Here is a 25,979-nt window from a genome sequence, read left to right on the forward strand (position 1 = left end):
ATTAATACAATTAATTTGTATTATTAATACAATTAATAATAATTATATCTCCTCATTCTCTGGTTTTTTTTTCCGGCACTGTTCTTGCTTCTTCTTTCTCATCGGCACCGGTGAAATCGGTGGCGACACAGAAGAAACAAAGAGAGAAAATTTTGGCCAGGAAAGTATATATATTTTCCGATTTTTAAGGAATTTTTGTTTTGGCGGAGATCATGGTGGCGAGCTGTTGTGGAGCTTGATGGCGCCCTAGAGAGTGGACTGCGGAGGTCGGTGGATCTCCTTGTGGTTACTGATCTAGTGGTGTCGGTGTTGGAGTTTAGGCTGTTTGGGGCTAGATTAATCTATGCATGGAGGAGAGGGAGGGAGTGGTACCTTCTCCGGAAGTGGTGGAAGCATCTGGGAGTTACCAGCCCCCGCCGCCTGCGGCGTCGGATCCGGCGGCAGATGCTGTGAGGGATAAGAAGCCTGCTAGCGAGGTTGCTGCAGCGACTAAGGCAACTGGAGTTGCGGTAGGGCCTCCGATCGCGGTGGCGGGAGATGCCGGGGAGGTTTCGGGGCTGTTGAAGAAGAAGAGAGGGCGGCCGAGGAAGAACGGGCCGGACGGAACCCCGCTACGGCCGTTGAACCCGATGCCACTCTCGGCATCTGCGCCGGCCAACGTTCAGTACACGTCGGCGGCTGCGGTGGGGACGGTGATGAAGAGGGGTAGAGGGCGAGCGGTGGGTCTGGCGAGCAAGCCGTCTACGCAGTTCAGTCTCCAGGCGGAGCATTTATCCCCAGGTGGTTTTGCTGAGCAAACAACCATCGCAGGTAAGCCTCGTCCTTTTTTTCCCCCTCTGGCCTCTTCTCCGTTCCCTTCTTTGCTTAATTTGTCCTTATTTCTGATATCAACTCTCATTTTTAGCCAAAAATCTTGCGCTCATTCATTTGCCCCCAGAAATTTCTCAGATCTATCCCTTTTCCCATGGCCCCAAATCCCATCTTTTCAAATTGAGAACCGTACCATGTTTAGTCAGTGTCCGATTAGAGAATGGGTGAATCCAAAATGGTATTTTGGGGCTGTCTTTCTCTATAATCTCTGTTCCTTTTCATTTCATCTTGAAGGTTGCTGTCAACTTGGAATTTCAAGAAACTAGTTCTCGGGAGATCTGATGAGATCGGGGCGTTGAATCTGCCAGAGAAAGCTAAGTCAGTGGGGTTGGGTTGGCGAATTGAGGTCCTGAATCTCACAGAGTCCCTGGTCGTTTGGTCTCTGTCATGCCAAGTCCCAAAACTGAAGAATAAGTAAGAGCTGAAGTGGGGTTGGATCATTCTAAATTGCACTTATTTTTGTGTACCCAACGGGGATTGAGTGGGATCTTAGTTGCCGACTTGATGTGGGGTTGGATATTCTTGAATAGAGGTCGTCCAGCGGGAAACTGGGTTGGGGCACGAAATTTAGGGAACCTCATCCAGAATCAACTGTTAGTGTGCTGGCACACAGTGGACATAATCATTTACTTTCCGTCCTTGTTGAAGCTAGCTTAGTTTTATCAGCACGCTATCTCATTCCAAAACTCTGTAAAAGCTTTAGATCTTAGTCGTTGGGTATCTTTTTATGTTTTTTATTCATTTAGTAAACTCGTCGAAGTCACAAGTTAAAGAAAACAACGATCTACTGAGCAGCTAGCCACCTAAGTGTAGCTGAAAATGTTTGGTTATATTTCGTCTCGGTTCTTACTTGATTTACTTCATAAAGACTCGGTCTTTGAGAATCTTTTCTTCTCTGGTAAATCTTAACTTTTTGATACTGTGACACAGGGGAGATGGTTGCCTGCTCTGCAGGTGCAAATTTCGCACCGCATATAATAACTGTTGCTGTTGGAGAGGTATTGCTTTGTCTATCCTTGAATTCATTTAATCGGTTCTAACATTACTGGAAAAATAATGTGCTGTATGATAAGTTTTATTTTTCGGCTTTTTACCCAATCCAGTAGATAAGTTTCTAAAATATACAATCGCATATCATAGTTTCAAAATTACTAAATTCTCGTCCTCAAATCAATTCGACTGGAAAAAAAAATTAGTTGACTATTTTTTTTTCCAGTCGAATTGATTTCTCTCTGTGTTTAAAAAAATTCATCTATCAGTTTCGGTCAAAACTAGCTGATAGACCTAAAGACCTTGAAATGACATGAAACTAGTTCATATGTATTCGTTTAGTTCTCCTGGTTATTAAAATGTTATCAAACATTATTTTGACCAATATTGAGAGCAGTGATTTTTTAAACATGAATATATTTGAAAAACTAATTCGTATTTAAAAAATTACGTACTCACTTCCCGTTTTACCCTCATCCTCAAATCAATTCGGCTGAAAAAAATCAGTCGAATGTTTTTTTTCCAATCAAATTAATTTCTTTCTGTGTGTTTGAAAAAATTCATCAGTCGATTTCAGTCAAAATCAACTGATGGACTTAGAGACCTTGAAATGACATGAAACTAGTTTATATATGCTCATCTAGTTCTCTTGATTATTAAAATGCTATCAAACATCAATTTGAACTAATATATTGAGAGCAGTAATTTTTTAAACACGAATATATCCGAAATACTAATTCGTGTTTAAAAAATCACTGCTCTTAATATATTCGGTCGAATTGATGTTTGATAGCATTTTTACAATAAGAGGAATTAGATGAACACATAAGAACTGGTTTCATGACATTTCGAGGTCTCTAGGTCCATTAGTCGATTTTGGCCAAAATGGACATAGAGACCTTGCAATGGCATGAAACCAGTTCATATGTGTTCGTCTAGTTCCTCTGATTGTAAAAATACTATCAAATATCAATTTGACCGAATATATTGTGAGTAGTGATTTTTTTTTAAACTAAATGTGTCCGAAAAATTAATTCATGTTCAAAAAATCACTGCTTTTAATATATTGGGTCAAATTGATGTTTGATGATATTTTTACAATCAGGAGAACTAGACGAACATATAGAAATTGATTTCATATCATTTTGAGGTCTCTAGATCCATTAGGCAGTTTTGGTTGAAATCGGTTGATGATTTTTCAAATAGAATGAAATCGATTCGACTTGGAAAAAAAACTAGTTAACTGGTTTGTTTTTTCAGTCAAATTGATTTGAGAACGAGGGTAAAACGGGAAGTAGATACGCGATTTGGTAATTTTGAAATTATGATACGTGATTCGGATATTTTAGAAACTTATCAGGTTCGGTAAAAAGCTGTTTATTTTTTTTGACGGTTTGGCATATGTATAAAGTTATTGTGTTGTAGTTCATCACTTCAATTAAATTCAAGCTACAACTAGAGACGACTAAAGTCCATATTTATTTATAGACCCTTTTAGCGAAATTAGATAATTAGTCTAAATTATCCAAATTTGAGACCATAATAAATTTTTAGTATATATAATAATTGGGTGAATTTACCAAAATGTGGTTCTTTTAAATGAAAGTGACCAAAACTTGTCTCATCCTCATTTTCTTTAACTAAAAAAAAAAACCAACTCAATTTTTTTTCTGACCCTAGTCACCAAGTTTATATATAGTAACTTGATACCTTGCACACCCACCGTGGGCGCCCACGGTGGGCAACCCTTACAGTTCGAGGCGCCTTCAATGATCCGAGGTGCCTTGATCAATTTTTTTTGTTTATTTTTTTAAGTCCCCGGTTGTGCCGATAAGATTTTGCTTTTAGGGTTTAGGGGTTGAATTATGAGATTAAGTAAAAAAAAATTTAAATCGGAAAAAATTTTGGGTGTGCACGAAGTGTGCGGGATAATAAATCTCTATCTCTCTCTATATATAGGGGTGTTATTAGGGCTGTAAACGAGCCGAGCTGAGCTCGAGCCAACCTAGGCTCGAGCTCGACTTGACTCAATTTATATTGGCTCGACTCAAGCTTGAGCTCACTCGAGCGTGTAGAGTTAAACACTAGCTTGAGCTTCATATTTAATTATGGATTCGAGCTTAAGCTTGAGCTCGAATTTTTATTATTATTATTCTTCCAATAAATAAATTAATATATTATATATTATAAAAATATATATTATTACTGGCTCGTTTGGTTCGACGAGCCACCGAGCTAGTAATACTTAGGCTCGAGCTTGGCTCGATTTCTAATCAAGCCGGCTCGAGCTTGGCTTGAGCTCGGTCAACTTCAAGCTCGAGTCGAATTTTGACTGAGCCGCTGACTGAGTGACTCATGAGCAGCTTGGCTCATTTATACCCCTAGGTGTTATGCTCTGCTCGCCCCTTGTGCATCTGAGGAGGTGGCCACATAGGGGGCCCACCCCCTCCTGCCACTCAGTGGCCCCTCTCAGGCTCGCAGCGAAGCCACGCACGGGGTGGGCGCAATATAACCCCCCTTCTCTCTCTCTCTCTCTCTCTCTCTCAGTGTGTGTGTGTATAATCAAAATGAACTCTTTGGATAAAACGAAAAGACAATGTTTTGCTTTTAGTGTCTAGAAACTCATATTGGTGTTGACAAACTAATTTCAGCTTATACTCTAAAAGTATCACTCTAGAATGGGGCATGTTCCTGTCGGGAATCTGAGAAGATGGGGTTGTTCGAATGATGTGTCTGGAATGTTGACCACATCTCCATGACTCGGATGGTGAGCTGTCCTCTGTGTTGACCAAGTCGTCAGAGGTCCTCTGGTCGACAGTACTTGTAGCCAGCGATCGGGTTGCCCCGGTCCCTGGTACCCCGATGCTCGAGGCGGGTCCCACAAATGTATAAGCAGTCGAATAATAACAGAACAATAAAATAAATATAAGACGAGTACGGTGACGTACCCTGGCCCCGGTGGGGCGCCCTCGGATGAATCGATGAGCTGGTCGCGATGCTGATCTAGTCGTCGTGATCCGAAAGGGTAGATGAACGTGTCAGCTGAGAAGCTGGATCTACCTGGAGCCGAGCGCGACCTAGGTCCGGAGCATGACACGCCGGCCGAGAGATAGTAGCGACACGTAGGTCAAGAGGTGACATCAGCATGCAAGCCAGGAGATGACATCGGCGCGCAGGCTGAGATATAATATCGGCACGCAGGCCAGAGCACAACAACGGTGGCTCGAAGGCCAGATCGGTGTCGAAAGCGCCAATCGGCGTGGATCAGATACTGGCTCGGCGTCAAAATTATTCACGGTAGCACGGATCGTAGGATGACAACAGTTGTGAAATCGACAGGGGCCGCGGATCGGTCGATGGATGCCACTGGACGCGACAACTGAGAGGGGGACAAGGACGAGAAACACAATCTGGCAGCCGGCAAAGGCGGCGGAGTGGCTAGCCGGGAGTGGTGCCGATGGTCGGAGGTTGCTCGCCGGAGGTTGTAGAGAGGACGATAGCGTTGGGAGGCAGGGGCGTGACCGGCGGCGGCGCCCGCTGGCGGTGCCCGCTGAAGGTGGGGGCGGAGGTGCCTACCGGAGGTGCTGCCCGCTGAAGGTGACGACCGCGGGGGGCGCCAGCCACTGGAGGCGGCGGCGACATCCGCGGGAGGAGGCGGCAGCGGCTATGAGGAGCAGAGGCACGACAGGTAGAGGAGGCTCGCGTTGGCGCAGAGCGCGAAGGCGCCATAGCCATGGAATGCGAGGCGATGGATGGGGAACTCCTCGGCGATGGCGAACGTCCATGGTAGGAACTAGTTGAAGACGACGCCATCGGGGCGGAGCTCAGCGAAGGCGCGGCGGAAGGGATCTTCCAGCACGTATATTCCCTCGAAGTAAGCGGTGTGCTGGCGGAAGTCAGCGTTGGCGAGGCTCCCACGTCCAGGTGGGAGGCCGATGGCGATGGACGGGAAGTGGATGAGGCGGAGGTTGATGGAGACGCCGTCGACGGCGAGTTGGAGGAGAAGGAGGGGAGTTGGCGGCGCTAAGACCCCCCAAGCTTGCCCCTTTTTGGCTCGACTCGAGCTCGAGCTCGAGCTCACTCGAGCATGTAGAGTTAAACACGAGCTTGAGCTTTATATTTAATTATGGATTCGAGCTCAAGCTTGAGCTTAAATTTTTTTTATTATTATTTTTCCAATAAATGAATTAATATATTATATATTATAAAAATATATATTATTACTGGCTCGTTTGGTTTGACGAGCCACCGAGCTAGTGATACTTAGGCTCGAGCTTGGCTCGATTTCTAATCAAGCCGACTCGAGCTTAGCTTGAGCTCGGTCAACTTCAAGCTCGAGTCGAGTTTTGACTGAGCCGCTGATCGAGCGACTCATGAGCGGCTTGACTCATTTATACCCCTAGGGGTGCGTTTGGTTTAAGTTACCATATATAACCTTGGTTATGTGATTATCAAGTAATCATATAACCAAAGTTATGGGGAATAAAACATAACCAAATGTTGTTTGGTTCAACCTAGATAATGCAACAAAAACTTGTTTGTTTGAAGTTTTAATAAATAACCTAATTTAATTTTTTACTATATTACCCTTAGTTACAAAACCAATCATATATATCTTTTAAACTCTATGTTTTTTTTTTATTTTTTTATTTTTCACGTTTTTATTTATTTTTATGTGTTTTTTTTTATTTCTTTTTAGTTTTTTATATTTTATTTTTTTTAAAATTTTCTAAATTTTTTTTTTGATTTTTTACATTTTTTAATTTTTTTACATTTTTTAATTTTTCTATTTTTATGTTTTTTATGTTTTTTTTTCTATTTTTTTTATTTTTATATATTTTTTTAATCTTTTACATTTTTTATGTTTTTTTATTTTTCCCCATTTTTTCATTATTTTTTTCCCATTTTTTTTCTATTTTTTAAAATTTTTAATGTTTTTTTAAATTTTTTTAAATTTTTTATTTTATTTTTACATTTTTCTTTTTTTTTATCTTATTTTTCTCTTATTCGAGGGTATTTTGGGTAAAAAAATTTCGTTAATCCCGAAATCAAGAAAAACCTCAATTTTTCGAGGTTTTCCGATTCTAGGTTGCACGCCCCTTTTGTTGATGTGTCGAGCATGAAACATTATTCGGGAATCATCGATTACCTAAACCAAACAGGGTTTTCGTTGATAACCTTAGATGGATAACCAAGGTTATCAAGGATAACCCCCAACCAAATGCACCCTAGGGGTGCGTTTGGTTCGGGGTTATTTTTGATAACCTTGGTTATCTATCCAAGGTTATCAACAAAAACCTTGTTTGGTTTAGGTATTCGATGATTCCTAAGTAATGTTCCATTCCCGACACGTCAGCAAAAGGGTCATGCAGCCCTGAATCAGAAAATCTTAGAAAACTAAGGTTTTTCTTGATTCCGGGGTTAACGAATTTTTTTTACCAAAAATACCCTCCGATAAGAAAAAACATGAAAAAAAAAGAAAAAATGTAAAAAAATATTAAAAAATGTAAAAAAAAATAAAAAAATGTTTTAAAAAATTTAAAATTTTAAAATATATTTTTTTAAAAAATAAAAAAATGTTTTAAAAAATTTAAAATTTTAAAATATATTTTTTTAAAAAATAAAAAAATATAAATTTTAAAATAAAAAATAAAAAATTTAAAAATGTTAAAAAAATTTAAAAAAGTTTATTTTTAAATTTTTTTTTAAATTTAATTTTTTTAAAAAAATTAAAAAAATTTAAATTTTTTTTTAAAAAATAAAAAATTTTAAAATTTAAAAATAAATAAATAATATAAAAATATAAAAACATTAAAAAAATAAAAAAAATAAAAAAACACATAAAAAAAAAATATACAGGATAAAGAAAAGTAAAAAACATAAAAATAAATAAATAAATAATAATAATAATATTATGTATAGTTGGTTTTGTAATTGAGGGTAATACGGTAAAATATTAAACTAGGTTATTCATTAAAACCTTCAAACAAACAAGTTTTTGTTGCATTACCTAGGTTGAACCAAACAACATTTGGTTATGTTTTATTCCCCATAACCTTGGTTATGTGATTACCTGGTAATCACATAACCAAGGTCATACATGATGACTTGAACCAAACACACCCTAGGTGTTATGCTCTACTCGCCCCTTGTGCATTTGAGGAGGTGCCCACATAGGGGGCCCACCCCCTCTTGCCACGTCAATGGCCCCTCTCAGGCTCGCAGTGAAGCCACGCACGGGGTGGGCGCAGTATAACCCCCCCTCTCTCTCTCTCTCTCTCTCTCTCACTGTGTGTGTGTGTATATAATCAAAATGAACTCTTTGGATAAAACAAAGAGACAATGTTTTGCTTTTAGTGTCCAGAAACTCATATTGGTCTTGACAAACTTATTTCAGCTTATACTCTAAAAGGTGTCATTCTAGAATGGGGCACAAACTAATTTATGAATCAACTTGTCATTGAATTTTTTTATCAAAATAAACTCTTTTCAATATAAGAATGTAGTTATTATTACTTAGAGAGAGTGTTTAAAAGCTCATGATGGTTAAAGTTCTTGATTTTAGTGCTCAAGTTAATTAGCAAATTAGCTTGTAAGTAAAAAATGGCATTTTCATCAAAAATATATTTTTTTATAATATTCTAACACATGCTAGCTATTACGAAACCGTAAGTGTACAACTACGTTGTCAGTAATAAAATATATCGAACCTACAGGGATTGAATTTAAACACTAGACTTAGCACGGTGAATTAGCTAAACAATCAAATGTTGTGAATTTATGTACTAAAGTCAAGAGAGAAGTAAAGAAAAGAGAGAGCTAGGAAAGAGAGTTGGTTGAGAAAATTTGGTCTAATGAAGTGTTCTAGGAGTTCGATTCCATTGTGACGCTAATTAATGTACTATGAATTGCCCATCACCCCTCTTCTATCCTTATGCGCATGTAGGAAGTCTAACTTAATACTGACACTATCCTGCAACGGTCATGTCAGAGTGCTATCTCTAATGGTATCCGATGCCACTAAGTAGAAGTGGTAATCTACTAAGTCCGGTTAAAAGGATACCCTTATTACTTGAGCCCTCGGTCATACATTCACTAAATTATGCAGGAAACTTAATAACATAGGATTAGAAATAACCCATTAAGCCTAATTCAATACTTCCTTGTAGAGAATTGTCTCCCCTTTCAAAGCGACACCCTAGATGTCCAATAAAAGGGATACCCTTTCACTAGGGCTCCCGGTCATACGATTTAAAGCATCTCCTTTACGAGGCGAACAAATCAAATGTAATCATTCAATTAAACATGAGATCTAAAGCACAAATATTCCACATACGCATTTAATCAAGTTGATACAAGGCATAAACATGTCAAACGGATAGGAAATTAGCAAATTCAAAGAGTATACATCAATTACATCCCTTAATGCTACTACAAATGAATCTATATATTCCATGACAAAAGGAGATGAATCCAAAGATAGAGATTGCGAGCTTAAAAACTCAATCTAAGAAGAAGAGGGAGAAAAGCTTAGCCAAGACGCTAAGGGTCTTTGGATCCAATCCTATGCTTTTGAAGTTGAAAGAGAGGATGGAATCGACTTTGGATCGTCAATCGGAGTGTGAAGGATGAGTAGATCTGGACCAAAATTGATCTCCCTAAAGGGAAGACCCTCCTCCCCTTTGAAAGGAGGAATAACCCCTTTTTATGGGGTAGGGCACGACCTAGGCACGGGCTGTGTCACAACCGTGCCTTTTGGCATGGCCGCACCTTGATGCGTCTTTGGAAGCACATTGTTGTGTATTTTCACACGGCCTAACCTTGATTGAACTCTGGTTAGGGGACATGACCATGTGAAACCACACGACCGACCTTTGAATGGGCTATGGTGAAAGGGCACGCCATGCCCGGGGCACGACCATGGTCTGCTTGCTCTCGGGTGAGGAAACACAGTCGTGCTAGGGGCACGACTGGGCTCTGTTCTTCTTCTAGGGGCATTCTGCAGCATGCCTTAACTACGTTTTCACTCCGAAAATGCATCTGTCAACAAAAAAACAAGCACGAGCAGATTTCCGATAAAGAGAGTAATTATGTTGAAAATATGATAAAGAGGAGTGTAATAGCATAGAACATACTCAAAGAAAATAAGTGAATGTGTATCAAAACATACATAAAAGTGTATATAATTTACACATATTACACCCCAAACTTGAACCTTTGCTTGTCCTCAAGTAAAATTCCACAATATAGATTCATGTGCCAATATAGTGCATCATAATCTCTAGTGAAACAATCCAATTCTATCAACTAGTTTCATTGGTGAGCATGATCATAGAATAACCTAAGTGTGACCTAAATTTAAGTTTCGTACACAGTGCGATGAGTGACCTAAGCTTTTTAAATTTCAATCCCTAATCATAGTCAAATCGTCATCTAGCTGAATTCCTTGTGTTCCCGGCGATAGACACTTACCTGCCACATGCTTAGTTCATCTTTCTTAATTTACCCAGAGTCTTAAAGGTGTACTCTATATCAAGAGAAATATAGTATTTATTTTCCCAGTAACCTAACTCAGTCTCAAAGAGATAACTTGTTAGTTTCCACATGCAAAATTATTTTTAACCTAACTCGGTTTCAAAGGGGTATCTTACTAGTTTCTACTTGCGAAATTATTTTTTGTATCCCTTTTTTTGTTTTTTCCCTCACAGTAATTGCATTGTGTAACACTTGAATTTCGTTCATTCATTTTTTTTTTGTGCTTTAGATATAACACTAACAAATATAGCAATATTTTGATTTTTCTAAGTAGACTTACATGACTCAAGCATTATCTAGTAATCAAGATATAGTCTAAGAAAACACTATAGAAACCCAAGTATTAAATCAATTTGATGAATTATGACTATTTCAGAGTTATCTACTATTCAAACTTAGGCAAAGTGAAATGAAATCTTTAAAATTAGACTAATACTCAATTTTTTCTCATTGCAACACAATGCTCACTTCATGCTAAGATAGAGAAAAGAAGTTCACTAGACATACTAGTATTATTTCTCACAACAATATAAATCATGAAATTAACGTGCTAACAATTTTACTATCGGATAAGTCAACAGTTAGGTGAAGATTGATGTTCTCAAATGCCACAAACAAGCAAAACAATCAAAGCAACTGAAGAAAATTGCAATTAAAATGAAATCTAACATGAAAACAAGCAAAATACAATTGAAATGAACTAAAATGCAAAGAAAGTAAGTCTATGTACAACTTCCCAGACTTAAACTTTTCATTGTCCCGATGAAATCAATATGGTGTACGAGGGGGGTGTATAGGCCTCGTGGGGGAGGGTAGGGGTAAGGAGGTAGATCTGCAGGACGAGGTGAACGTGGTCGAGCAGGGAATCTAGACACTCTAGGAAGGTGGCCAATATGCTCATGGTATTGGAAGAGAGTGGCCACCTGCTGTCTGGAAATGCCCACGGAGCGCCCAATATGCGCAAGGGTTTGTAGAAAGTAGAATCCCGAATTAATGTGAACTTTATTATGCATTGCCTAAAACAAGTAAAACTTCACCTTTCTAACCACCCGTCACTTTTTTCTCTACCAAAAATGGTTTTACTTATTACACGGTGGAGGTATTGAAATACGGAATTTTGCACGTAGGAAGCTTTAGATCGAGAAAGGTCGTAGGGTTCATTTAAACTAGTAATTGAATTCCAAAAAATATTGCTATTGAAATTAGGCTTAAATCTGCAAGATCCCCTATAGATAGGCCGAAGTAATTATTAAAGTCATATAGAGTCTATTGAAAATCTTGATTCATTAAACTAAAGCAGATTTTACCATCATAATCTTCTTCAGATGTAAAGTTGGTCTTTAATGAACTCAAAATCTCTCGGGTAAGACGGAAATAAGTTGGTTGGTGTGAATACATCATATCATTCTAATCGAAAGCACTAATTAACCAATCAATATCGTCCTTAATCCTCAACACTTCTATAGTAGTAGGATCTAAATATCTAGTGCAAACCAATTTACAAGTAACGAGAGAATCAAATCTAGCTTTTTTCTCTTTATTTCTAGATATAATACCAAATTCATTGTCATTACCTTCGTCATGTGTAATTTGTTTGCCTTTGTCCTTGGAAGAAGCCTTTCCTTTGCTTTTGTCCCTCAGATTGTTCCCTTCGTTTGATCCTCCACTTTCACGTCGGATCTTCTTCAAAATGTTAGACAAGATTGAAAGAACAGTAGGGGAGAGCGATTATTGAAGAGAAAAGAGAGTGTTCTTGAAGAGGGAGGGGGACGTGTGTTGCCTCCCACGGTCGTGCCTTATAGCCATGACTCAACCGTGTTGGGCTCGGTTGGTCTGGCATGGCCGTGTCAAAATGACACGGTCGTGTTGTGCTTTGTTTTTTTTAAGCACAACTTCGCACACGACCATGTCAAACAACACGACTGTAGCATGAATGCTCTCTGCCAATTTCACACGGTCGTGTCAAATGACACGGCCGTAGCATGAATGCTCTTGGCCAGTATCACACGGCCATGCCAATTGAATCGGCCGCATCCTTCTTGGAGAGAAGACATGACCGTGTCTAAGAGACATGGCTATGAGGTGTGTGCTTTGTTGAGTTTCTTCACAACCTTCCTCCTTTTCGTCTTCAAGGGTGCCTCCACGCCCATGGAAAGGTCATGGCCAGCTCGTGGAGGCCACAATAAACTTGAAAACAAAATTGAAAAAGTGCATTAGACTCGATGAAAAAGAAAAATAAAGACGAATGAAAAAGAAATTCTTGGGTTGCCTCCAAGCAACGCTTGTTTTAGGTTTTTAGCTCGACCCCATCTCAGTTCAATTTAGAGCTATGCCTATAGAGGGTTGGCTTTTCGCTCCAAAGGTGGATGTTTCTTGATCTTCCTTTATCTTTGCTCTCGTTGGACAGATGTATTTTTTATTTTTTATTGGGATCTCCTTTCATTATTTACCGAACTAGGAACAACATCCGACGACCTCTCGTGAGGGTGAAACATCCTTGCATTTTGTTGGAATTCATCCAACTTGTTACAACTGCTTTTAAGAAAAGAGATAAGATTAGAAGATTTAGATAAATCGAATTCTAGCCTTTCCTCGCCTATCACCAAAGATAATTTATAATTTTTCACATCAATTAAAGCTCCTGTAGCGACGAGGAATAACCTCTCAGAATTATTGGGATCTTTGGATCCTTTTCCTTGTCTAGCACAACAAAGTTGGTGGGGATGATGCAACCCCCCACCTCCACTGGCACGTTTTCAGTGATACCCATTGGGTATCTACATGAATGGTCCGCGAGTTGCAATGCCATAGTGATCAACTTAAAGTTTTTGAAACCCAGCTTATTACAAATTGCAAAAGGAATGAGACTAATACTAGCCCCCAAATCGCAGAAAACCTTTCTGATGACTGTGGTTCCTATCTTGCAAGGAATCGAAAAACTCTCTGGAACATGGAGCTTTAGAGGCACAGTGTCCAACAATAGAGCACTACTCTCCTCTGTCAATGCCACGGTCTCATAACCTCCTTTTTTCTTTCGTTGAACATGATTTCTTTCAAAAATTTGACAAATATTTGATGCAATTCATCTATTAAAGGAATTTCGATGCAGAGTGCTTTGACTTTCTCCAGAAATTTACCAAATTCTTCATCATTCTTGGTGTTGGCTAATCTTTGGGGAAAAGGACTGTTTTACTTTGGATTATTGGTGGAGGAAGCTCTTCGACCTAAATGGTACTCTCCTCTTCTTGAGTGCTACCAAAGCGAGATGAGGAAGGAGAGGGCTCTCCTTGAATATCAATTCCTTTGTTGGAAGTAGTCATTTGGAGATCTCTCAAGGTCTGTCTGCTTTAAAGCTCAATCTTATTACAATGCTCAATAGGATTTATATCTGGCTTTCTTGGAAAAACCCCGATGCTTTTGAGGATGTTAAAAGCTATTTGTGCCACTTGGCTATCAAGCATTTTCATGTGCTTTTCAGAATTTTCCATCCTTTGATTAAGTTACTTGAGGTCGTTTTTCATCTCTTACTGCGTAGCCAGAGTTTTCTCAAGCAATTTTTCTGTTCGGGATAGTTGATAGTTGGGTTGTTGTTGTGGTGGTGGATAGCTTTGTTGTTGCTCCGGTTGATAACTTTGACGTTGCCCAATGGGCTACCCTTGATCTTGGTTATTTTTATAGGAGAAGTTGGGGTGATTCTTTCAACCCGGATTATACGTATTGGTGTATGGGTTATTTTGCTGTGTATTGAAGTTGCCAATAACGTCACATTGTTCAATTTGAGCTAATTGAGCAGAGATAGCTCTAAGTAGGCAAGCTTCGTGAGCATGTTCCGTGCTTCCACATGATACACAAACTCCTATAATTGCGTTCACCGTGTTGGTTCCCATAGACTCAAACTTCTTGTTAAGACATTCATTTTTGCTGATATAAGACTTAAAGCATCAGCGCCATATTTACTGGGTTCCTTAATTGGATTTCCAGGAAAAGAACTACCACTTATGCCCATTGATGATGATTAAGAGTCACACTCTATTATTTCTTCGGCTTCATCAAGACTTTTGTTCATAAGTGCTCTTCCAGTCGCAGAGTCAAGAGATACCATTATATGATAATTGATTTCATTATAAAATTTGTGGATTACTAACTATTTTTCCAAGCCATAGTGAGGGTATGATCTGAGCATATTTTTGAATCTATCCCATGCTTTATAGATATTCAGTGTCAGACTGTCTGAAGCTAGCAATTATATTCCACATATGTACCGTCTTACTAGGTGGATAGAACTTATCAAGAAATAATTACTCACACTATTCCCAAGATGAAATGTTGTTTGCAGATAATGAAGAGAGCCACTGTTTTGCTCTTTGCCTTAAAGAAAAGCCAAATAAGAGCAATCTAATCGCTTCGGCTGGTACTTCATTCATCTTTATTGTTCCATAAATTTTATAGAAAACCTCAAGTGCTGATTTGGATCCTCGTGTGTCTTCCTCCAAACTGATGTTGTTGGGCCATAGTAATTACGATTGACTTTATTTCAAAATTGTTGGCTTCAATAGATGGTCTTGTGATATTAGACCGGAGTCTTCGAGCATAAGGTGCTACGTAATCTTTGAGAGGTTTGTTTGCCATTTGTGTTCTTGCTTGCTCTTCTTGTTGCTTTTGTAGGATTCTTCTTCTTTAGAAAATCCCGATCTCGGGATCAAGAGGTAATAAATCTCCTATAGGGTTAGATCTATGCATGCAAGAACAAGACTTAATCAAATTAAAAATGCAGAAATTAGAAATATAAAAATTAAATTGCTGAAAAATACAAAATGTAGAAATCAAAAAGCAAAAATCAAAATGTAGAATTAAAGTACAGAAAAGAAAATGAAGAAATTAAAATAAGAAAATACAAGATATATTAAAAAAAAGAAAATGCAAGAATATTTACAAAAAAGGAAAAAAAACAAATGTTTAGACTAACTCAAGTATTCGTCAACTAATATTAAACGCACAAATTACCCGACAACGACACCAAAAATTTATTACAATGCCGCAAGTACACAGCTACGTCATTAGTAATAAAAGATATCGAACCCACATGATTGAGTTTAAGCACTAGAGACTTAGCACAGTGAATTAGCTAAATGATCGAATGTTGTGAATTTACGCACTAAAGTCAAGAGCGAAGTAAAGAAAAGAGACAGCTAGGAAAGAGAGTTGACTGAGGAAATTTGGTCTGAAGCGTTCTAGGAGTTCAGTTTCGTTGTGACACTAATTAATGTACTATGAATTGCACATCACCCATCCTCTATCCTTATGTGCATGTAGGAAGTCTAACTCAATACCGACACTATCCTGCGACGGTTATGTCGGTGTGCTATCTCTAATGGTATCCGATGCCACTAAGTAAAAAGGGTAACCTAGGAAGTTTGGTTAAAGGGATACCCTTACCACTAGAGCCCCCGGTCATACATTCATTAGATTACGCAGGACACATAATAATATAGGATTAGAAATAACCCATTAAGCCTAATTCAATGCTTCCTTATAGAGAAGTGTCTCCCCTTTTAAGACAACACTCTAGATGTCCGGTAAAAGGGATACCCTTTCATTAGGGCCCCGATCATACGATCTAGAGCATCCCCTTTATGGGGCGAACAAATCAATATAATCATTCATTCAAATATGAGATCTAAGCACAAATATTCTACGTACACATTTAATCAAGTTGATACAAGGCATAAACATGTCATATGGATAGAAAATTGGCAAATTCAAAGAGTATACATCAATTAACATCACAACTACTCCCTTAATCCTAGAACAGATGAATCTACTCCATGACAAGAGGAGATGAATCCAAAGATAGAGATTGCAAGCTTAAAAATCCAATATAAGAAGAAGAGAGAGAAAAACTTAGCCAAGACGACGAGAGGTCTTCGGATCCAATCCTATGCTTTTGGAGTTGAAAGAGAGGACAGAATCAACTTCGGATCATCAATTGGAGTTTGAAGGATAAACAAATCTAGACCAAAATCGGTCTCCCTAAAGGGAAGACCCTCCTCCCCTTTGAAAGGGGGAAGAATCCCCTTTTATAACGTAGGGCACGACCATGGGGCCATGTCATGGTCGTGCCGTTTGGCATGACCACACCTTGATGCATCTATGGAAGAAGCACATGATCGTGTGTTTTCACACGGCCTGACCTTGATTGAGCCTTGGTCGGGTGGCACGGTCATGTGAAACCACACGACCTACCTTGAATAGGCCCTGGTGAAAGGGCACGACCGCGTTGGGGGTACCGTCGTGGTCTGCTTGCTCTCGGGTGAGGAGACACGGTAGTGTCAGGGGCACAACAGGGCTCTGTTCTTCTAGGGTCGTTCTGCAACATGCCTTAATTCCATTTCACTCCAGAAATGCATCCTGTCAATAGCAAAACAAGCACGAGCAGATCTCTAACAAAGATAATAAAGAGGAGTGTAATAGCATAGAACATACTCAGAAAACAAGTGAATGCCCGTCAAATCATGCATAAAAGTGTAGGTAATCTCTGTGTTGGGGAAATGCTCAATGTGGTGTGTGCTAAAACACGTTTCGTAAATATGCGCAGCAGAAATAAAAACAATAATAATTCCTAATTATTACATCACATACACCGCACACATGCAAGGATACAACACGGCTAGATATGATCACATAATTAAAATTTTACGGAAAGTAAATTTATGTTAGGCGTACCTGGCAGTTTGTGATCGGACCTTGTAGATACAGTTTGTTATCCTCACAAGGCTAGTCTCTATAGGAATCAACGAGCAAGCTTCTGATCGATGTGGAGTGGAATTGAATCAACCAAAGCGACGCTCTCGAGCCTTTCCTCTATTCGTATCCACGCTGAGCTTTCGTCAAGACGATTTCACAAAATCTGAGTTTCATGTTCGCGAAAGGTACTAGCCTTGCGTGCGAAGACGGGACAATCCGAGAAAAGGATCACGACAAGAAAAGCAACCGAAGAGGTTGCTGGCCCGTCAGAAAACCTTCTGTGAATAGGACTTCCCGAAGCCTTCCGGTATCCAAATTTTGCTGAGAAAGAGGTAACAAGTACTCCTAGATGTCAGGTATCCGGTAGCGATGTTTGCTCACCAAAATCGGAGCAATAGGAGGTCGGGAAGAAGCCAAACGGTGAGCGGACAGAATCTGTCCGCCTGGCTTTTGTTGGCTTGGGCGGCGGCACTTGACCAGACCCCTTGTGCTCCGGTGTCCTCCTAGTCGTCGGGGACTTGTTGGTCGAAGTGGAGAAGGCGGCCGGAGGTCCTGAGGTGGCCGGACCAAGGAGAACCAATCTCCTTAGTGGGAGGTGGTCGACGACACAAGAGGGAGGAGAGGAGGAAGGGAATTAGGTTTTCCAAAAAACCTATTCTCTAATGAATTTCGTGTGTTTTCTCCCAACTATATATCAATGTATATATATATCTCCTGTTGGGTTAGAGGATCAAGTCCAAGACTCGCATCCATTAACCCACAACTTATACCATTAGTCTTAAGTTTGGTTCAAACCAAACCAAGTTAGTTCAAAACCAAAACCAAACCATTTGGTTTAAAACAAAAACTCTTTTAATTAGAACCAAACCAATTTGGTTCATAATTAAACTAAAAGAGGGTCCATTCGCACTCTCTCTCGATCTGAGAATCCAATTCTTAAATTCGTTTTAAGTCTCTAAGATAAACTTATAGTGCGTGTGACCTTATAGGTTCTCGATTATGTTGGACGTCTATAATTAACCATTGATTATGGTTCGATCATCATGATCCTTAATTGACCAGAAAATCAAATGGTTGATTCTAAAACTACTTCTAAACCTTTTAGCAGCTACAGTCGTGTCTCGTTCCTTTCACTCGTCTTATACCTACTTGGTTCAGGATGTGGTTTTTGTGTCAGTCTCCACTAGACTGACTACGTCACACTTAGCCCAAGTAATACTTTCTCGTTCCGTGGATTTAAATTACTCGTACATGTGCCCAAGAGTCTCGTACTCTTAACATGTAATGCTTTGGCCAACTTTAAGTTAACAATCCTGACAAGTGACCATAGAGTATACATCTCCTTGTAAGGAGTGATGAATCCTTTGTTGGCTATTCAAAATCTTTTGGCACTTCGACTTATACTCAATCATCCCTGGTTAACACCTTTACAGAGATTCTTGTTTAAGATGTCAAAGTATAAATTTCCATGACCGTGACTTGAATATCTTAAGTTGAAAGAAACTTGTACTCAAGCTGCAATGAGATTTTCATTGACGTATCTATATATGCAGAGAACCATATGAAGTCTCATAGCAGGTCGCTCCAATGAATTAGTTACCTTAACTAACATCCACGTTTAACTTTCGACATCCCAATGTCTGTGACAAACAACTACTTAGTTAGACCAAGGAGTATAATCCATGCTAGTCTCACAGAGTCAATGATGTCCGAACTCATCAATTCATCGGCTAGGGACTATTTCAATATATTCGTAATTGCACATGTAGAGATGCTTACAAGTTGTGATCTAATCACAAGTTCTCTCATGTTATGAATCGTATTACGGATATTTAGTAAGTGAGTTTAAGATCCAATCAAACACATATTATAGAATATGCTTTCAAATAGTGAATCTTCATTTATCCAATAAATAGGTATATACCATAAGGCGATTGTCTTAGGACACCTCTCAAATATAACACTGCGCACATCACTAGCTTGGTATTATAATCTTAGAAAAGATCTACTTAGGAGAGTAGATATTCATAATGGTCAAAAGTCAAATCAATTTGTGCCCATTCATAATCAGATTGTGCCTTCAAATCAATTTTGACCATCATGAACTTATAAGTAGAACCTGGATACTTCCTGATGCGCAAAAGAGTTCACTTTCAATGAATAATATAATTGTAAACTGATTTTCCCTGGTAATCAGGGGCATTCTATGGACAATATGAGTGAGGGTGTTTTTTTGGTACTAGGGCCAGTTTTGATCAAGTTTAAAGGATTGCCTCAGCATGAACTTTAGGAAAACTCAAACTTGTAATTCATTCAGAATCCATTCAGGTCAGTTTCTCCCAAAAATTCAGAATTCAGATGGAATGTTTTTGCACTAACTTGATCTGTGTGCATCTCTATTTAATTACAATTAGCAGTGTGTCAACGGTAAATAATAAGGGTCTCTAGGCAAATTGCCCTTAATCATTTAAACTTTGGTGATAACATTGATAATGACAAAGATCCTTCATTTAAAATGCAAACACCTAGCATTATTGAATGATTAATCTTAAATATTGTCATTGGGTACTTTTTATCTGGCAACTTCTTCATTCTTGCTGAGCTGGTCACAACGGTGTGAACTTTTGGTTTGATCAAGCATCCGTTCTATATATCAAATAAATTTTAGTGTATAGCGAAGTTAAAAAGATGATGACAAATTTTTTTAAGAATTATTATTTTCAATTTCCTTTTTTGAGAAAGGAAAAATGAAATTTTCAATGAAGCATGGACACCTTATATTTCTATAGTTTCAAACTTTTAGCATGGTGGTTGCTTCTTTTGTGTTATTAGAATTTAAGGGACATATGTTAAGGGTTATTTGGGGATCTAACAAAATGTTTCTTCATGTTGATTTTCTAAATTGAGAACTAAGAAGATGCTTGAGGTATAGAGGAAAATTTTAGTACATTTTATAAGATTGATACAGGAATCAAATTGATGAGTCATATCCTGCAATTTAGGGAAACAGTTATTTGAGAGGAGAATAACGGAGAAACAAATATTTCTGAAAATTAACATAGTTTCAAACTGTAAATGTTATTTTATTTAATAAGATAACTTATAACTAATATAACAAAGCTGTGTGATTGTCATGGGCCAAGTAGACAAACAAAAAATTTAAGAAATTGTTGTCCACTCCATACATATAAACCAGAGGGTTAGGTGGTTGGAAGAGCTGAATGCTGAGCCGCATGCCTTTGCCTTCAGATTTACATTTTGACAATGTTAATTTGCTTTAAAACTATGCTCTAACCACTGTCATCTGCTAGCTATTTTCCTAGATTCTAACGTAAACCACTGTCTAAAGCTAACAAGCCATACTGATACAGTTGCTGTGCTTGCTTTCAAAATATTAGCAAAATTTTCACCATATCATAGGGAAACAAGATCATGTCAATATATCATAGCATTTCAATGGGCATGTATTAACTATGAGTAGGAATAAACTTCTATTGTTATTGTCTAATTCCATTTAGGTTAGAGTTACCCAAATTTTGAAAATTAGCAGATGATTCAAAGAAAAAAAAATGCATCTGCGTTCTTTTATTGAATAAAGAAGAAAGCAGAAAATAGCCAAGGTCAGGGCTACTTTTTTAAGTGGTTACGATGTAAATGTACATCTTTCTCTTGTCCTGTATATTCTTGATTATGTCATTCAACAGATTTATATTTATCCTCTTGCTTTTCCTCCACAGGATGTTACCATGAAGATAATATCTTTTTCACAACAAGGTCCTCAAGCTATTTGTATCTTATCTGCCAATGGTATTATCTCAAATGTGACACTTCGCCAGCCTGATTCAGGTGGCGGTACATTAACTTATGAGGTATTTCTTTTAATGTAGGATAAATAGTTTGGTCTTGTTTTTAACTGTATACTTTAAGCATTAATCAATATAATGAAAAGAAACTAGTATATAATGTTAATAAGCACAATTTATAACCATAGGTCCCTAATCACAGTTAAGATATTTGTCTGTGAATGACTTATTGTTCTAACGATTGCACTTTTCCTCCAGATATCTGATGTGTGCACTTTTTCCCATCTCTAATCCAATTCTGGGTTTCTAAAAATAAATGAATCTTTTAAATCTAACCACAATAACCTATTCGCTAACTGAGTTTCCCATAAAATATAGGTTGCAGCTATAGCTGCCAGCATAATGATGATAAAATAGGATTGTAAATGAAAATTAATATAATGGAGTTGGTTACTGAAAGGTTTTATTTCTTCATGTTGCATTAGTGCCTGTATAGTATACGCTAAAATTTTTGTTGATGCAGTTATAAGTTTGTTCGTTCTTAAAAAAGGTTTTCACTTTTAGAGAAAAACATCTTGGGCAATGGTGCTTATGGCAAAGCATGTTACCATGATATGTTATTCCTTTTTTACTTTTGGGAATCACTTTCATTAATGATTTAAATTTGTCTCCCTACATGATGTTAGTTTCCTTTCATAATTTGCCAGTCTCGTCAATGTGGCATTGTTATTTGCCTATCAGTTAATTTTGAAAAATTTTATTGATCAACAATTACTTAGATTTTATTTTCTTTTCCATTAACTTGTCCAAATTGTTTACATAACATCTAGAATTTCTTCACTTCCTGTGGGCATCAGTGTATATTGGACATTCTCTGGTTTATTTTGTCTAATCTGCTGTATAACAGGGCCGTTTCGAACTGCTATCCTTATCTGGATCGTTCATGCCAACTGAAAATGGAGGAACAAGAAGCCGAGCCGGCGGCTTGAGTGTTTCATTGGCAAGTCCTGATGGTCGAGTTATTGGTGGAGGAGTTGCTGGCCTACTGGTAGCTGCAAGTCCCGTGCAGGTCATAGTTCTGACCCTTCACTTTCTCATAATTACCTCCTTCAATACATTCTTGTTTTCATTTCTTTCTCTGAAGTGATGCTTTCCTGCAGCAGATATTCTTACTTTAAAAAAGATTTTTTATGAGCAATATGTTTTGCTATTACGGTTGCTAAACTATGTTTCAAAAACATTCATTCCAACTCTTAATGTTAGCCTAAGAGTCAATTATGAGACGATTGATATGAGACTATTGTATCATATTTTAATAGAAGGTAACATTTTGTGTTTATTATATTTGCTTTAAATCTGTACAAATTTGAATAAATATAATAATGCCCTACAGTGGTAGATTATGTTCTATAACATATTAATTAGTTGAATTGATGGTGAGAGACTATAAATATATATAAAATACTATTCTCAATTATTCCTAATTAAATATTAATATACAAGGACAATATTAATACATTGAGACTAATATGTAAATTAACTAACAACTTAATCTTACAAGTCATGGATATAAGATATCAAATTAACATATGAGTATATATTAAAGAATATATACTGTTTTATGAATTGTTATATGAGTGCCATAAATATTTTCATAGTGACTATTAATATAAATAATTTTTTGATCTGAAATCACTATAGTTCCCTTTGTGTACTTTAGTATTGACAAACATCACCTATAAAAAAGTTGATTATAAAGTTGTTCACTAGGTACACAATAAGATATGCAAAGGGATATGAGTGATATTGACGGAATTTATCCCTTTCATATAATAGAAGTGATATATGTGTGGACCCCTTGATTAAGTAGGATTACTAAAATGCATGATCATGCTCAAATAACTCAATATGAGATGTTGAGCTTATTTGGTTAAGTCTACTTAGAGATCAAGAAACATATAGATTGATGAGAGGATGACACGATCTATACCTCTTAAATTAATCTAGATATCATGAAGAAAAGGGCTAAATTATAGAATAAAATAGTCACGGACAAGTTACGTTGGATCTACGATATTCTTGTCACTTGGGTAGTCATGATGCATTGCTAGATGTCACTCATTGCTTGTCTTTAAAATATGATTTTAGAGTCACTACCAACGTTATGACAATCTATTAGGTCATACAACGTATTAATTTAGAGTTTATTTTATTTTAGTATAACTAAATTAAACTGAGCTTAAGTTTTAAGTCTAAAATTAGTTTCGGATTGTAAACTTGTTAGATTAATTGATTAATCTAATTGGATCTTATTAGATTATTGGGTTAATATAATTGGATTTTAAATTTATTGGATGAATGGTTAATCTAATATTCATTTGGGATTTTTAAACAAGCCAAAACAAATAAAGGCCACAGTTTGATATATCCATGTTTGTATTTTTGTTTGCATTTGGATGTGCATGGAAAAAAAAAAAAGAAGTCTTATTAGATGAGATTTGGAGATTGAGTTTATTTTTATTTGGAATACGATCTTATCGTGTCAACCCTAAAAGTTAGGGTTCGATCTCAATTTTATAAATAGTAGCTAGCATTACGATGTGGGTTACGTGATTCTCCAATTGTGGGGTGGTGCAAGTGCTCATGTGGATATCGTTAGAGGCGCGAATGTATTGATTGTGCTGAGATCGGCCAGACTTTCTAAATCCGCAACGGTTTTACGCATCAAGAGGTAAAATTCTGTACCAACGATGTAATTAGAATTCGCTTAGGTCTCTGGTGTGTTCTGCTGCGTCTATTGTTTAATTTTGCATGGACCCCAACACCAACTTCGTATGCCGACTATTGACATGTTGCAGATGCGTGGTTTCTTCTTTTGTGTTTATATTTCATAAGCATAATTCTTCAGTTGATTTTATTATTAGCATGCACTAAGCTAAAATCATTTCTTTCGACGACCGACATTCAAAATAAACTTCCATCCTTACCCTGCTCTTACATCTTAGGTTGTGGTAGGAAGTTTCTTGCCAAGTTACCAGATGGAGCAGAAGATAAAGAGGTCAGGAGTTGAAGTTGGGTCAGTATCTACACCAACATCTACAATTCCACTCTCGAGAACAGACACGGAGGAAGCATTCAGTAGCAGTCAGTCACAGCCTAGTTCAGCGATCGCCAAGCCAGGTCCTTCGACAACACCAGGTTTCAGAGTGGAAAATTGGTCTCCGCCACAGTCAACGACTGCCCCACGGAGCACCGCAATGGACATAAACATAAGCTTGCCTGGAGGGTGAAACAAGAAAAAGGCAAAAGGATTTCTTCTTTCTCAATTGATAGGCATTTATTTCTCGACTGGGAATCATCTCTTCTGATCAGAACTAGGCACATATATGTGCATTGTCCAAAACTCCCTGACGTTTGCGTTGTTAGATTGCATTTTACTGTATCATGGATGATGAAACTTGCACGGTTTGTTGTATGGATCGGTAGCTCCGTTAGCTCTCTTGCATTTAGTGTGTTCATCATTATCTCATTCGGTGTTTGGTTTGGTTGAGGGTCGTAGAGAATCAGGTGAGGTTTGATTCAACTGCTTGACTTTGGTAGATGGGGGATGAGTTCGCTTGGAAGGTGAGGTGTTTTGTTCGAGTGTGTTTTTTTTAATGCTTTGGACATGGCAAAATGTCATTTGGGGTTAAATAAGTTAAGTGGAAACAGCGTCGAGTTCAAATTAAGGTAGAAATTAGACGATGCGCTAGATTTTGACAGGTTGTGCAGTTCATCACTACAAACAGGTCAGGTGGGCGGTACATGACGTCAGTAGGCAGACTATGTTTGACATGGCCTAACCCTAGGCCGGCAGTAACGCGTGTGTGTCGTCCAGGGACCTTTATTAATATTATTTAACTATTTACTTAAAAATAAAAAATAGAAATAGAAATAGAAATCTTTTAATGTAATTTAACTTTAATACAATATAAATAATTACTACATATAGGTGTTGGGTAATATCCCTTGATTAAAGTTGACCGATTTGACTAAACTTGAATTGACTTAAGCTTGAGTCTTGTTGTTTAGGTTTCGATATTTGATAATACATGGAGATTGACAATATGTAGAGATTGCTGATGCAATCATCCGATTGAGAGATTGCTTGAGCAGTTCTCCTCTGGTTAGGATTTGATTAGATTGGTGTGAAGAAGAGTTAAGTAGGTCAAGATTGACCGGATACTTGACTGAGAAGTCTTGGTGAGTGAAGCCAGGCAGTATGAAAATCCTAATGAGTGAAGCTAGGTATATGAGAAGCCCTGGTGGGTGAAGCCAGGCAATATGAAAATCCTAGTGCGTGAAGTTAGGTGAAAGTCCTGGTAAGTGAAGCTAGGCAGATAGGAAGACCTAGTGAGTGAAGCTACGCAGAAGGGAAATCCTAGTGAGTGAAGCTAGGTGAAAGTCCTGATGAGTGAAGCTAGACAGATGGAAAATCCTGGTAAGTGAAACTAGGTGAAAGTCCTGATGAGTAAAACTAGACAGATGGGAAGTCCTAGTGAGTGAAGCTAGGCAGAAGGGAAGTCCTGGTGAGTGAAGCCAGACACATGAAAATCTAGGTGGGTCAAGGTTGATTGGACACCTGGTATTGATAATTTCAAGTGGGTCAAGGTTGACTGGACACTTGGCACGAGGAGAAAAGAGTTCAAGTGGATCAAGGGATTGATCGGACACTTGGTGAGGAAGTCCTAGCAGGTTGAGGGTGACTAGATGTTAGACATGATGTCCCAACATGTCATAGTTGACCAGATGCTAGGTTTTAGGAGCTTGGGACTTGATTAGGGCAAATCAAGTTGGATCAATCGATCGATTGAATCATGCCTAATCGATCGGTTGATCGATTGGATGTGTCCCGCGACAAATCCTCCTCCTAATCGATCAGTGGATCGATTGGGAAGTTGACACCGTCGCACAGAAGCCCTCCCAATCGATCAACCGATCGATTGGGAGCCTCCAATCGATCGGGTGATCGATTGGGAGGCTGGAAAATCGCGAGAA

General features: G+C 38.1%; 1 protein-coding gene across 1 annotated transcript; it reads left to right on the top strand.

Moving 5' to 3' along the window:
- Positions 1–24,445, top strand: LOC122025228 (AT-hook motif nuclear-localized protein 7-like). The gene is made up of 5 exons (XM_042583999.1): positions 1–810; positions 1,801–1,868; positions 20,877–21,008; positions 21,850–22,011; positions 23,948–24,445. Exons 1-5 carry the CDS (start codon positions 348–350, stop codon positions 24,230–24,232), a joined length of 1,110 nt encoding a protein of 369 aa, XP_042439933.1. The 5' UTR covers positions 1–347; the 3' UTR covers positions 24,233–24,445.
- The last annotated feature ends 1,534 nt before the right edge of the window (positions 24,446–25,979 follow it).

Source organism: Zingiber officinale, chromosome 1A (assembly GCF_018446385.1).
Source record: "Zingiber officinale cultivar Zhangliang chromosome 1A, Zo_v1.1, whole genome shotgun sequence".
In the NCBI taxonomy this organism is placed as follows: domain Eukaryota; kingdom Viridiplantae; phylum Streptophyta; class Magnoliopsida; order Zingiberales; family Zingiberaceae; genus Zingiber; species Zingiber officinale.

Coding starts and splice junctions, on each gene's coding strand:
- LOC122025228 (XM_042583999.1), top strand. CDS start 348: ATGGAGGAGAGGGAGGGAGTGGTACCTTCTCCGGAAGTGGTGGAAGCA. Junction 21,009..21,849: donor GCGGTACATTAACTTATGAG/GTATTTCTTTTA, acceptor GCTGTATAACAG/GGCCGTTTCGAACTGCTATC. Junction 22,012..23,947: donor TAGCTGCAAGTCCCGTGCAG/GTCATAGTTCTG, acceptor CTTACATCTTAG/GTTGTGGTAGGAAGTTTCTT.